This window comes from Cyclopterus lumpus, chromosome 9, assembly GCF_009769545.1.
Source record: "Cyclopterus lumpus isolate fCycLum1 chromosome 9, fCycLum1.pri, whole genome shotgun sequence".
Taxonomy (NCBI): Eukaryota; Metazoa; Chordata; class Actinopteri; order Perciformes; family Cyclopteridae; genus Cyclopterus; species Cyclopterus lumpus.
The window spans coordinates 6,522,955-6,537,144 of NC_046974.1; the positions used below are offsets into that span (position 1 = coordinate 6,522,955).

Sequence of the window (14,190 nt, forward strand, 5' to 3'; positions counted from 1 at the left end):
CGCCTCCTCGCCGTCATCGCGCTCTCCGCTATGAGAGCTGACTTGTTCCACATACACCGCACATCTGTGGGATTAGACCGCGCGTGTCGGTTGATCAGTTATGCTAACCTTCCTCTCAACACCGTGCCCAATTACAACGTCCTCATGCTCGCATCTTGGATCGGGGCCCGGCCGCTTCCTCTCTCTCTCCGAGTGGCCACGGGGTTTGACTTATGGGGCTGACAGCGGCTCCCGTTCATGCGCCTAATTTAAGAGCGGCTTGTGCTCAGTCTAATTCACAATTTACTAGGCCATCAGTCAGCCTCCCCATTGTGGTTTAATCAGCGTCGCCGACGCTCAGGCAGCTCGGGCAGCTCGGGCGCACACACGCGCGCGCCTCTGCAATGGGATTAGAAGAAGCGTGCGACTTTTCACGGGATACACGGGCGTGGGCACGCCGAGTTCAAAGGGAGCGAACCCCCCCCCCCCCCCCCCGAACTGAAAGGAGATGCAGCATCGTGGCGTGAGATGGGGCCACACGTGTTTGACAAATTAGCCAGCTCAGTTTTTTTGCGCATGCGAGGAGCTGCCACCGTATAATGTTATTGTTGTGTTAAAGCAATCAACAGATTTTCTCCTCCGGGACAGATGTGTGTGTGGGGGGGGGGAGGGCCATGCTGGCTCAGCCGGTCGACGAGTGTCACGACTCTGGCGCTGCGTGTTTCATCTGAGGGCGGGGCCTACAGGCTCATGGGGAGGTTTTGATCTGCGATACAGTGTCAGGGTGGATTTTTTTTGTAAAAGAAAATAAAAAGACATGAATAAATCCCCCCCCCCCCCCCCCCCCCCCCCCCCATAAAAGGCTCCACCCTCCAGTTGCATAACGTGGATTCTTCTGGCCCTCCCTCCGCTCCCACACCCGGCTCAAGACAAGAAGCAACCCTTCTTCTTTCAGGACGGAAGTGTAGGGGCGGATGGGGGGCCGGCTCCCCAAAGGTGTTCTGCTCATCGTCCCTTTGAATATTCTGACAGTAGAATAATAACCCACAGAGAGGATTAACGACTGGTAATCTGGGGGAACTGTGTGTTCCATTTCTACTGCTTTCTGTATCATTTCGCCTCTCAGCTTCCTCTTCATAAACAAATAGAATTTTACTCGTTTATCCACTTAGTTCCTCTGTCTCTCTGAACAGCACTGAAGGTGCTGGGAGGCTGGGATATCTGGATGAATCCAAGGATATCTGAGGCCAGCATGCGTGTGTGCGTGTGCGTGTGTGTGTGTGTGTGTGTGTGTGTGTGTGTGTGTGTGTGTGTGTGCGCGTGTACTGTATAAACAAATGCAGTGCTACTTGAAGGGCGCGGACAATAAAAAGAAGCCCCTGAAAGAGTGCACTCATCCGGATGCATGTGAACATTGCAGCCGGCTATCGGAGAGTGGATCTCCTGCGTGTCGCCGTGACGAAGGCGTCATTACCACCGAGGCCGCGTCGCACAAAATATTGACATCTTCGTCCTTTTCGACGCGGAGAAATCGATAAGAAGTAGAAATACAATACGGCTCGCAGCATCACACATGTTGAAAAGGAACCCAACATACATTGTTATGTATGAATCCGATTTTTTTTTGTCTGATAACGCAGGAATAGTCATTTATTTGGATATGAAATCAACATTGAAAAAAATTCTAATATATACTAATACTAATACTAATCTTACACGGTTAAATCAAAGGTTTCCCAATAGAATGTCCTTCAAAAGGATCATTGGATGTTTATTATTATTATGGTATCTTATACAAGAGCTGCTAATATTGACTTGTGACTTGGATGTTCTTATTTTAATTTAACAACAGTTCTTTGGGATGAACGTTCCTCTCTCTGACAAAGAAAGTATGAATAAGTATCAAAACCAGAAATGCTTTATTGATCCACTTAATGTGGGTTACCTTGGAGTTACATTCTAGAATTGAAATATATATGAAACCAGGAATTATTAAAAGAAATTGTGCATTATGCTACAATATGACAACAATAAATATCAAACAAGATATAAGAAATATGTAAATTGTTCAGATTGTCGTTATATATTGGAGTATAGATAGAATAATACCTAAATAAAGGCATATGTTGTGTATGCTGTAAATAAATAACACTTCAATCAAATTGACACGTCTGCCGTTTTCTGGACTAGACAACGTATCTGATCCCTAAACACATTCCAACCTTTAAGTTATCGGCTGTATGACATACACACGAGTACATGTTTGTTCGAGTAGTCGCACAGAATCATTTGGTTCCATGTCGGAGACGAAGCGGCTTCACGCGGTCAGTGAGGGATGTATGGAGGGGGGGCGGGATTTGGAACTGGCCAATCACGTTGCGGTTGGATGACGTAGGAAAAGACGCCACTCGGAGCCGTTTATGTTCGAGATGACGATCTTACGACGACTCCAAAACGGCTCCAAAAGAATCTGAATGAGATCACATTTGAGCCAGTCGACCCGGACACATCTGGATGGATGTTCACTCGCATATTTCTTCCTGTCATCAGCACATATTGGTCTCATCGTGGGTCTGGCAGCTCCCAGTTTTCTGGGAAATGTTCTCATCCCTTTTCCTTTTACCAGATGTGTACACATGAGGTCACATCCACCTATTCTTCAACAACTCCTACTGACCCCCAACGCTTCCTCGTACAAGTATCACTTTTCCAACAACATTGGCACAACACGACTTATTATCTCCTCTTCTTTGGAGTTAATAATGAGGCGCATTAGTCTTCATAGCCATAGAAAGGTCTGGCTCATAGCACCGCCCTTATTTGTGAAAGACTTGTAAAAAGACCGGGCACACTGGGAGGGACTTGAAATCCAGGCCGGGATAATAAAAACATTTTTTTTTTTTTTTTAAATAAGCAAAAAATGAAAGCCAGAAATCTCGGCACATGCCAGAGTGATCAGTGAGTCCGTCGTATTGCTCAACAACCTTTCCAGCTTCAGATTTATTATTATCGTCTGTGTACAATAACACATTCGACACTGATAAAAAAGATGCTCTCGCTTTTGCTGCAGCATCCGTGCAGATGACACGCGACGAAGGACACACACACACACACACACACACACACACACATATTCAAACCCACGTATACACAAGGAAGGATCCGTTTCTCATTCTCTTTCAGGAAGCGGAAGATGCCGTGGTTTCATTGCCAGTTCATGGCACAACGTTCAATCCCACTAATGCCGCCATGCAAATCAGTCATTGTCGTTCTTTTGTTCTTTTCTTTTCGACATCTTTTTTGTCTTTTTGCCATCTTTTTTTGTTGTTGTTGTTATGGCTTGATACGCTCTAAACAATTATCTCGCCACCACAGATGCTTCGTCTTCATTTGTGTTCTAAATAGGCCAGAGTTGTGTTGGCACGGCCCCCACCAAAACAACAGCAACGGTTTAACTAAATGAAGAAAAAGAAAAAAGGGCCTCGTTGTGTAGTGGTTTAAAACTCCTGAAGAGAAAGCTTTTACTTTTAACATAATAGGTTGTATCATTAATTTGGGCTTGATTGGCTTTGCTTGGCAGACAGGCAGCAATGGCACCCCCGAGCAACAGCTTTTCCCACAGAGCCATTTGATCATGTGTTGACTGGGAGGAAAAGAGTGTAAATTGAAGTCCCTCCTCACGCTGACACTTTAAGCACAAGACACGACAGGCCATATTTCCTCAGCCAAATCAGAAGCCTTCAGAAATGGATACCAATTATAACTGCAGGGGGAGAAAAAAAAATAAAAAAAAAAAAATCAGACAAAAGGTGTGGTGCTAAATCACACCAGTCGGATGATGAAAACCTGCCCGAGGGGCTCTGAGGGACCCAGAGCCATTCTGTGCCAACGGATAGGGGGGTGTGCACTTGAATTTGCATCACCCTGTGACATATCAAAGAGAATGCACGAGTAGACGCGCCTCTTTGATTTAAATGCAAAGTTACTCCGTAGGCCCACAATAATCTGCAGCTTTCCTGCAATAATCCTGCAGTTTTAGCCAAGTAATGAACAACGTGATGAAGAGGGGAGTGTGTGCAGCGTGTTGCATAAGCACTCTGTGCGTGTGCGTGTGCGTGTGCGTGTGTGTGTGTGTGTGTGAGAGAGAGAGAGAGGGTGTGCTGGGGTGGGGCAGGGTGGAGATGAGTTTTATTTTTCCACCAGCTCGTGATGGAACCAATTGGATGAAGCCTAACATGCACTTATATCTCATCAAGCTTTCACGCGCACATGCCAGCGTTGTTCTCTGCGGCACTGCGTTCAGCATGTTTACACCACACGGGCACGCGGGGCACGAGAAGAAAAAAAAAAAAACACACGCACTGGCATGCCAGGTGCTTCCTCCTCACCCGCCCCTCCCCTCGCCACCTATCCGCGCACATGCACAGACGCACGCACGCACACACACACACACACACTGACACACACACGCACACACACTGACACACACACGCACAACACACACGCACACGGCTTTCGGGCATGCTCCTGCCAAGAAATGCCATTTCCGTCGGGAATGGAGGAGCATTTCTGTCGACGTCCAGTCGGTGAAAGCTATAAAAACATTTTTTTTTAAAAAGGGTCCAATTTCCGAGTGTTTTTTGGCGACACCCTGAGTGGGACGATGCCTCAAAAAACACTAATAAGCCGAGAGGAGGAAGGAGGTTCTGTTGGACCGTCTGCGGGACTTCACCATGAGCGCGTTCCCCCAGCGTCAACACGCGCTAATTGGATGCCCGGGTTAAGTTGCGTTATTATGGAGAGCATATTGACCACACACACACACACACACACACACACACACACACACACACACACACACACACACGGTGGCTCGCGCACTGATACACGGACGCACGCACGCAGAGAGAAAGAGAGAAAGAGAGAGAGAGAGAGAAAGAGACATGCACACAATCGGCTCTGAATTATGACTCAATTAGGAGCCAGACTCAAGGTCGTTCACAGCCGCAATAACTGGTATTGACGCTGCTTTGTGAGTCCGCAGCAGAAACACGAGCGCAGAGGTGTTACTGTGCAGATTGCAGGTGTCTATCAGCCGTGGACCAGTTTACCCCCCCCCCCCCTCCCCCCCCTCCCTATAGGAAGCCAGCAGAGTGAACTCCAATTAGGACATGTGATTTATCTTCGGGCTGTGCGTGTTCTCCACAGACCAGCCTCACTGCCGTGGGTTTTAATCATTGCGCACTATATATCCATACTGCGCCGGGTCTCTCCCGTCCGCTTTGAATGCGCTACAACTTTACGGAGACGTGTCGGTGTCTGATGCGTACTCACCGTCCATGATAGCGCTCTTCATGATTTGGAGATGCGGGTGAAATCCAGACGCCGTGTTAAAAATCCCAAAGTCCAATGAATCCCAGGCTGTGCGCGCGGAGACCGAGGAGGATATCCGCTGTGTTATTGTGCAACGTGCGGATGTAGAGTCGCAAATCCAGTGCACAGTGGGAGACTTTGAGCACAGCACACCCAAACCCCCCCCACCCACCCCCCACCCCCTTGCACCCTTCAAACTTCAGCCCTAGGTCTTCCCGAGTGGGGAGCCACGTCTTCGGCTGCACCCGAGCTCTGTCATTCGGATGAGGGATTCAGGAAAAGAAAAAAAAAAACCAAAAAAGATAGTCGAGCAATAAACATCCAAATTGGGATTCAGTAGACTCTCGACGCACCAGTCGACACCTCCCCCACCACCCCAAAAAAAGAAAAAGAAAAAAAGAAAAGAAATGTAGGACGCGCAGACAGCGGGGAGCGCAAAGTGTTTAACGCACAAGTGGAGACTCAAAAAATGAGTATTGGATCCATGTTTATGAAAACGCAGCACATATACGACGCGAGATCTCTTGCACCCAGCTGTGTAATTTCCCAAGTACGCGGAGGGAAAGTGTGCTGCGGGTGCGCGCGGATGTCGGCCGCACTGCTGAGCGTCAGTGCGCGTTTACCCCGGGGAGGCGGATGAGGGGGGGGGGGGGGGGAGGGGCCGCGAGGTGCGTTTGGCGAAAAGAGAGAGAGAGAGAGAGAAGGAGGAGAAGGAGAGATTAATGTTTTATGGGTTTGTGTCACGCTGCAAGAAAAATGGATATACCTATCTATCTATATAGATATACATATCTATATATATGTTTATATGTTGCTCTTAGATTCCAAAGTGGAATTGTCATATCAATCAAGATGAGATTCCACGCATGTAAAACAGAAAAAGAGCCGGAAACAGAAGTGAGTTCCCATAAGTGATGGACTTAGACGACTGAATCGGAACCGGAATGACTTATTCAGACGGACATTTCTTGCAGCGCTCTCTAATGAATGTTTGATGTGCTGTGGGGTGGAGGTGATGGTGGGTGGGTGGGTGTGTTGGAAGGTGACGTGAGGGGAATCTATTTGGATCGGACACGGACAGGCACGCACATGCATACTACCCGCCCACCCCCGCCCCCACCCCACACCCTCCACCGGCCCGCTGGTGGGACCTGCGCTCCCTCGCGGGGACGGGACTGGCCCACGTGGCTGCTCTGATGTCGTGGGCAGTTCTGCTTGGGGGGAACGGGACAGACAGACAAAAAAACACGCACACACACACACACACACACACACACACACACACACACACACACACACACACACACACACACGCATATTTTAAATCCTCAAACATCCCCTGATGTTTCCTCTTTTAAAAAATTTTTTTTTTATTAAATTGTATTCTAAGATTACTGTCGATTAATTTTCCTCTTTCTATTTGTATCTATTTTTTTCTGGAAAATAAACGACACTTTCAGTCATATTTATTACTATTATTTGTTCAACACGGGCAGACATTTTCCCTTCTGCACGTGCTTGTTCGTGTGCAGAGTCAAAGTGCCCATAAGCGGAGCATGTCCTTGCAGAGGATCCGACATGAAACATTCCTGAAACACATTTGATATGAAAACGGTCCCTTTCACGAAGAGCTCGGACTAGTGAGCAGCAGAGACTCTGACGACGCTCCATGGATGGAGTGCTCCAAACCCGGAAAAGAGGATTGGACGTACAGCTCGCTATCTTTAGGTACCACGCGCCCCCTAGCGGCCGACACGAAAACACCATCTTCAGCACCAACAGAGAAAGAAGCCTCCTGCGTGGAAGATGATTCCGAGGCATCACACGTGTGCACGTGCACTGTGAGCTCGACAAGGGAGACTATTGAATTCACAGTGGAGACGATGCTGTTTGTATTCATTACAATTTCTAGGAGGGAATCTGGAATGTGTCCATCCGCAATATGGGAAAGTCTCCAAAATGGCAATTTTTAACTCGTAATATTTCAAATTGTGACACGTACAACAACGACAAAAAACACTTGATTGTGTGTATTATGAGGCCCACTGGCACCGGATGAAATGCATGCGTTAATTATACTTTGGTATGTAGACTGAGACAGGAAGAAGCCAAGTGATTACCATAGGGAGCAGGTGAATGGAAAAGCACAGCCAGGTGGTTGGGTGCAGTCGAGTGAAACGGGTGTATGAGCAGCAGGCTAACGGCGAACTTACAACCACCACAAATATTGAATCACACCCTCGGAATATGTCGGCGAGCCACTCACATGGCTTGCTCACAGAGGAGACCGGGCAGGGCCAGATGGCCAGCGGAGAAACAGTCCAAAAGCCGCCGCGGTGACCTGCTGGGATGGAGGTCACCCCGAGAGAATCGGAAACGCTGTCACCTTTTTTTTTTTCCACGCTCGTCTCCCCGTCTCTCCTGCTTTATCCCGAGTGGGGCAAACACACGTGTGTGTCTGTGTGTGTGTGTTCCTCTCGTGGTATTTGCATGTGCTTTGTTTGTGCGCCCTGTAACAGGCAAAGGGCCATTTCTTGTGCGAGTATTTAATAAGGCTTTTCTCAAGAGAAAAATAAATAAATAAGAATGCTGTTATCGCCACAATTAACGACACCGGGAGGCAACAGACGGGACGACACATCCAGACGCAGCGCTCCCTTTGCAAATATTCATATATTTTCTGTCATTTATATAGCGAGAGCAGAAAATACATTCTGGAATAACCAGGTTACGTAAACATGCTTGCTGTGAAATACCTTTTTTTCTCCTTTCTCTCTCTCCATGTAAATAACTCTCTAAAATTGAGCTGGAGTTGCATGCTTTTAAAAAAGGGATCTTAATTAAATCACAGCATCCTGTGTTAAAGTTATTGCAAACAAAAATTGGCCCAGAGTTCCTATAACTGGATCCCCAGATAGAAAAACATTAATGTGGCTCTCCGGTTAAGATGTCTGCTTAGAACCAGGAAGTGATGGGTATACTGTAACTGATTACTACACCTCCCCTCAGCTCATCGTGAAACAGAAGCACTCACTCTTTAGCCCTCCGCTCATTCCATTATCGTAATGATATGCGCCAGCAAGTGAAAAGGACGCAGGTAAATCGTCATGGGAGCTTTCGAGGCTGGAGGCCTCGCACTGCGAGCGCCCTGTAAATTAACCGAGGGTGGATCACTGGCATGCGAATGCGGAGAAAAAAAAGAAGAAGAAGAAGAAGAAAGAAGAAAGAATAAAAAAAAGAAGGAGATCTGGGGGATCTTTAATTCATGACGGTAATGGAACGAGTCAAGCTGTTGAGTCTCAAAGGCAGCGAGCGGATGCCGATGCCGAGGCTCTGCCATTCTTTCATCGCAAGTTTGACGGATCAAAAGGAGACTGTGGGGGGGGGGGGATGGGGGGGGGGAGTGGCATGAATGACTTCCTCTGGTAATGGGAAAGTTAATCGCGTTACCACAGCCACGGGACCAGTGTTAATTACAGGGGAGGGGGGGGGTGAATGAAAAGCTATACAGCTGAAGGCTTTAAAAGGTTGGCCTTGCAGGTTAATGTGTGTGTGTAAAGGTCATCGTTGCAGCACACACACTCACCTCTGACATATTTTTTTTTCGCCCCGGGCTGAGAATTTATATTTTTTATCTCTCCCGTCGTCCTCCAAAACGTTTAAATATTCAAGAATGGGCCGAGAGACGCAGGCGGCTTTTCTTTGTGCCCGCGTTACACATCCGCCCGCTGTGATTGGCCGAGCCGCAGCTGAGGCGGAAGAGGAGAGTGCGTTAGTCCCTTTTTAAAAGCAATGTCACTCTTTTACCAACTTTGACCCTGAAGCTGCTGAAGGGTTCAAAGTTAAAATGTTTTAAAAAAGGAACCGCTAAAAAATATATAATCTTTGTGAACTAAAAGAAAATGCAAATCTCGCTTGTCGAGGGAATTCCTGCTGGCCGAGTTTGTGAAATATGAGAGTTCAGAGCAGCGCTGTTATTTTTTACACTAATCGTTGGAGTAATAGTTATTTTTATTGGCCTTGTAACTCTGCACATAATAATGAAATAATGAATAGATAAGTACACACTCAAGTGTTGTGTAAAATGCGTCAGAAGATATGAAAGTAAGAAAACACTTGAAAGAATATCTTCGTAGAGATGTAAATGATATAACTAATGTAAAGATGTCAATGATGTCAATGATGTCAATGATGTAAATGATGTAAATGACGTCAATGATGTAAATGACGTCAATGATGTCAATGATGTCAATGATGTTGAATGAAACCAGCAGAGATAAGGAGGCGCAGGATGTTTCATCAGCTTTTGTGTTCTGTTGACTTTACTTTCTCAACATATGTCACATCATGAAAATAAATAATACCTTCAAAAACATTTATTTTCCTTTTTAAAATGTATGAAAACTTGAATTATTAAAACCTAATTTGCAAAGTAAACATTGAAGGCCAAACCTTCAGTTCCATATTTGATGAAAGCGGTCAAACACAGAAAATGACAATGCAGCATTGTTCGATAAATAAACATGTCCTCCGGGTAAATAAAACATTATATATGTTTTCAAAGCTGTTAAAAGGTTTATGCATGACCCCATTTAGAACACATCAAAGAAATGTAATTGCTAAAAATAAAAAAATAAAAATATATATATGCAGATTACTATTCCCAGCTGCTCAATCAGCTCAAACGCAGCACAGCTGTCTCCAATGTGAAGCCTACTGTGTGTGTGTGTGTGTGTGTGTGTGTGTGTGTGCCTATATTTGCTTTATGCGAGAAAAAAATTGGCAAACCCAGTCATGCAAATGAAGCAGTTACTCGAACCAGTAATGCACTGACTGGGCCCTCGAGCAAGACATTAAGAAGCGAAAGCGACCTGGAGTGTTTCACACTACAGTTCAACTTAACATATTTTCCGTCGACTGTATCTCCTAAAAATGAAGGAATGCGGCTGCGAAGCCACAATATCAGGACCACAACTCTGCAGCAGGAACACTGAAACCTTTATTTGAGTAGAACGAGCAGCATCATTGATTTTGGAGGAACAATGTCATTTATTTACCATTTCTACAACACGGCCGCAAAAAAAACGAGTCGGAAATGGGCTCCAACTGCCTCTCTTTGTGCATTCCTGTGTCGCACGGTGACATGAGTTATCCTTGAATCCTCAAATTATTGCACTGCGCTTATTGTTATGCACCATTCGCCGAGCCAAACCCCCCCTTTGGTGTAACAGGCTGATTGAATATTGAAGTGCTGTATTGTTGCCGTACCCTTTTTTATGATTCTCATATACCAACAGTCACAATCAACCCAGGACGCGTGGCTTAATGCATCAGAAGCTTCTTCTTCTTCTTCTTCTTCTTCTTCTTCTTCTTCTTCTTCTTCTTCTTCTTCTTCTTCTTCTTCTTCTTCTTCTTCTTCCCTCGATGCTTTGAGCAGGTGTAATGTCTGATTTATGACGCAGCTCTGTAGCAGAATGTGTGGCCATAAATACGTAGAATGTGTATCGAGCAAAATTGATTACGACATTATCTATCGGGGTACATTTTTACTTATAGGTATAATTGCACATTTTCCAAATGTTGCTTTATTTTGACAATATTTAACAATAGGCGCTGTTGTATAATTAACTTTTTAGGAAAAGTGAATGTCTGGGAGACTTATTAAAACAGCCTCAGTTACATTTGTCCCTTTGGCAGCTTGAGTGTTAAAAGGACAGTTCCCCTTAATTTGTGAATTCCCCTTAACCTGCAAATAATCCCCAATAAATCCCCAATCACATGACCTCAGAGTCCTTACTGTGTGTGCCGGGTTCATCAACATTGTGTACGACTGCACTTTAAATGTAAGGTGCAGGCAAATATGCAAACAACACCTGACTAGGTGAAGGTGCTAAGGATGCAATCAACTTGACTACTACTGTTACAACGGACGCGCCTCATCGCGTCTTTGTGCATATGGTCTTTGCAGTGTTTCTTTTTTTCGTGAACGACTTTGAGGGCATTGTTAATTTTTCAATTGTCACGCTGATAAGGCATCATCTTGTGATTGGAATTGTCCCCCCGAGGAGCAGAATCCAATCACGACGTAGTATTCAGTCACAAGTGCCTTTTTACGCTCTGCGCCGACCATTTAAAACAAAAAAAAATGTCATTTTATTTTTTATATTTTCCACCAAACTCGCAGGACAAAGTTCACGCTGCCTTTCCAGCTCTTGCTCATTAGCCGTGGGAGTCAGATATTAATTCGGGCCCGGGTGAAAAACCCTGTCGCCATTAAGATGGGGGGGGGGGGGGGGGGGGGGGGGGGTGACAGCTCATTTTCCTTGGTGGCCTGCAATAAGGCAATCGGCGTGATGGAATTGTTCTTTATTTTCCTGTCTGTAACTTCATTAACTTATTGGAATAAAGACAATGTGGAGTTGTTTGCACCGAGCTGTAATTATGCTGATTTACTCACTTTCTCTCTCTCGCTCGCTCTCTTCTCTTCCCATTTGCCATTTTAATTAGATTCTCCTCTCCTCAAACATTGACAATGTGGACTCGTGGCTTTTGACTCATGAATCAAGCGCCCACCCACCCGCCCATCACTTCATTTGAATGCGGTGTGTGTGTGTGTGTGAGGAGAGAGAGAGAGAGAGATAGGAAAGGGAAGGTAGACGGTGAAAAAGCATCCCATGCAAACATGCCATATGTCTTCACTAGACATATATTATTACCTGGCAGTGACAAGGCTACATTCCTTGAGACTGTCAGTGGGTCGGAGAGGACAAGTATGTGGAAATTTATTCCCCCCGCACCTTCACGTGATCGGTGGTTGACCTTGAGTTCCTCTCCCTTTCCAAGGGAGGAAACAAAAATAAAAGGGGAAAAAAGAGAGAGAGATAAAGAGACAGTGAGAAAAGATGAATGAGGGCGTTGTGCACCTGTCTCGCGTGGATTTGATTTAGGCTCGTCCGCTAGGTGATGGGGGGCCCCCAGATGGTAGCCGTGACTCCTTCCTGCTGCCTTCCACAGCGGCGTGCGCTCACAAGCTTCACGTGAAATAATTCAGGAGTTTCTTGAATGACGCAACAATAAAATTAGCAATTTAATTCGGAATCGTGGCCGCGGGATTCTAGGGAAATGTCTTTGAGCCGATTGAGAAATTAAAGCCAAAAGTCTACTTTATTGGCAAATAATGTGACCAAAAAAAACAACAAAAAAACCAAGTTTGACTTGAACTATGGATTTGCTTCTTTTTTTTTCCGGAGCGACTTGTACGCGGTTGCATGAAGATCATTATTTTAAGTTTGCTTAAAACGTAGAAAAACCTGTGAATCGCGCCCGTTAAGCCTCAGGAACATTCAAACAGATCTATTTCCACTAAGCTTAAACAAACTCTCAAAATCCATCACCTCTAACAGAACAATTGAAAGTTAAAATCAATGTAAGCACGTTTGAGACCAGTTCACTGTTGGAATATCAGATGATATGGATGTTTGAGTAAGTCAAGGACAGAGGAAACGTAGGGTTGCCTCGTTTGTATTGGCCACATTGATGAATAATGGGGCTCAGAGCACAGGGGTCCCGTAGTAGGAGCACTGGGTCTGAAAGGGTCCTTGAGTCTTTTCTTAAAGAGGAACATTTGAATTTCTTCAAATGAATTTCAAACAACTTTGGGAGGTTTTCTAGGAACTCGTGAAAAAAAGCTGTTGTCAAGTGCACACATTTTTATTCGATCAAAAGGGGGTTTGAGGTCGTGCAGCTCACAGAGGCTGCAGTATAATTTAGTGTTACAAGGTTGGAACAACATAAGGATCATTTTTGCAATTCCTACCTTGCCTTGAGGCTGGAAATTGTGTGTGGTAAATGTTTTTCTTATATTTTGTAGGGTTAAAACCTTTTGTAAGGCCAAAAGATGAAAGAATTCTCTCTCAATATGTTCAGTAAATAGCATAAAATTAGTGTGTGAGGACAAAATAAGGACGTGTCCCAAATCCATACTTCTTCTCATCAGATATTAAGGATACAGTTGTTACACTGAAATACTATTTGAATGGAGTATACTCAAATGCAGCCTGCACACTAATTACCATTGAATTATTGATGGACATTTCAATACTTCAATAGTTTCCCCACAATGCATTGCAGAAAAGAAAAAAAATATGTAATCCATTTAGGGTGGTGATGGGACAACTCCAGTTAGATATTGGAAAACTACAAATGAGTAACACATTTCAATTGTAAAATATGGATGAAAAGTTCGGCTCACCAAAGTCAATAAGGATTTATTTTCAGGGAACCATGAACGTCAGTACGAAAAAGTGTTTTTAAATGGTGTGATATTTACAATATACAATATAGACACAATTTTAACCGCTGGCGGCGTAAAGGTGGGAAGTGAGCGGCTCACGGAGGTTAGTGGGATTCATCCTCCAGGAAAGCCGTTGATACAAAATGTCACCGCGATCCACTCTCAAGATCTTTGACATTTCCGTGGGTCGACAGTGTGGCGGCACATTGACGTCCCTGGCAACGCTTCAAACGCGGGCTTAGTCTGGGCATCCAAAAATACTGACGGTGCTGAGCGCTGCAAACAGCGCGCGCGGTGGTAACAGCGCTGACGGAGCTAACAGCGCTGACGGAGCTAACAGCGCTGACGTAGCTAACGGTGTTTACCTGAGGGGGTCGAACGGAGGGCTTGTGCTTTTACGCCGCTGCAAAGACCGAGTTAAAAGCTGTATAACCGCTGTATGACGGCGCAGTGCAGATTCGCAGCCACCGGGGGGCACTCTCACACGCGGCAACATGCACTAAAAGGCACGCAAAACACAGAGAAACTCGGATTACAATCATGTT

General features: G+C 45.4%; 1 protein-coding gene across 1 annotated transcript in view; it reads right to left on the reverse strand.

The window, feature by feature from the left end:
- The window catches only part of rtn4r (reticulon 4 receptor), a 44,135-nt gene extending 38,153 nt beyond the window's left edge, over window positions 1-5,982 (reverse strand). Inside the window, exon 1 of the mRNA XM_034541760.1 lies at window positions 5,314-5,982. Within this exon, the coding sequence (XP_034397651.1) occupies window positions 5,314-5,335 (22 nt within the window). The 5' untranslated portion in view covers window positions 5,336-5,982. The remainder of the gene's footprint in view (window positions 1-5,313) is intronic.
- Between the last annotated feature and the right edge of the window lie 8,208 nt (window positions 5,983-14,190).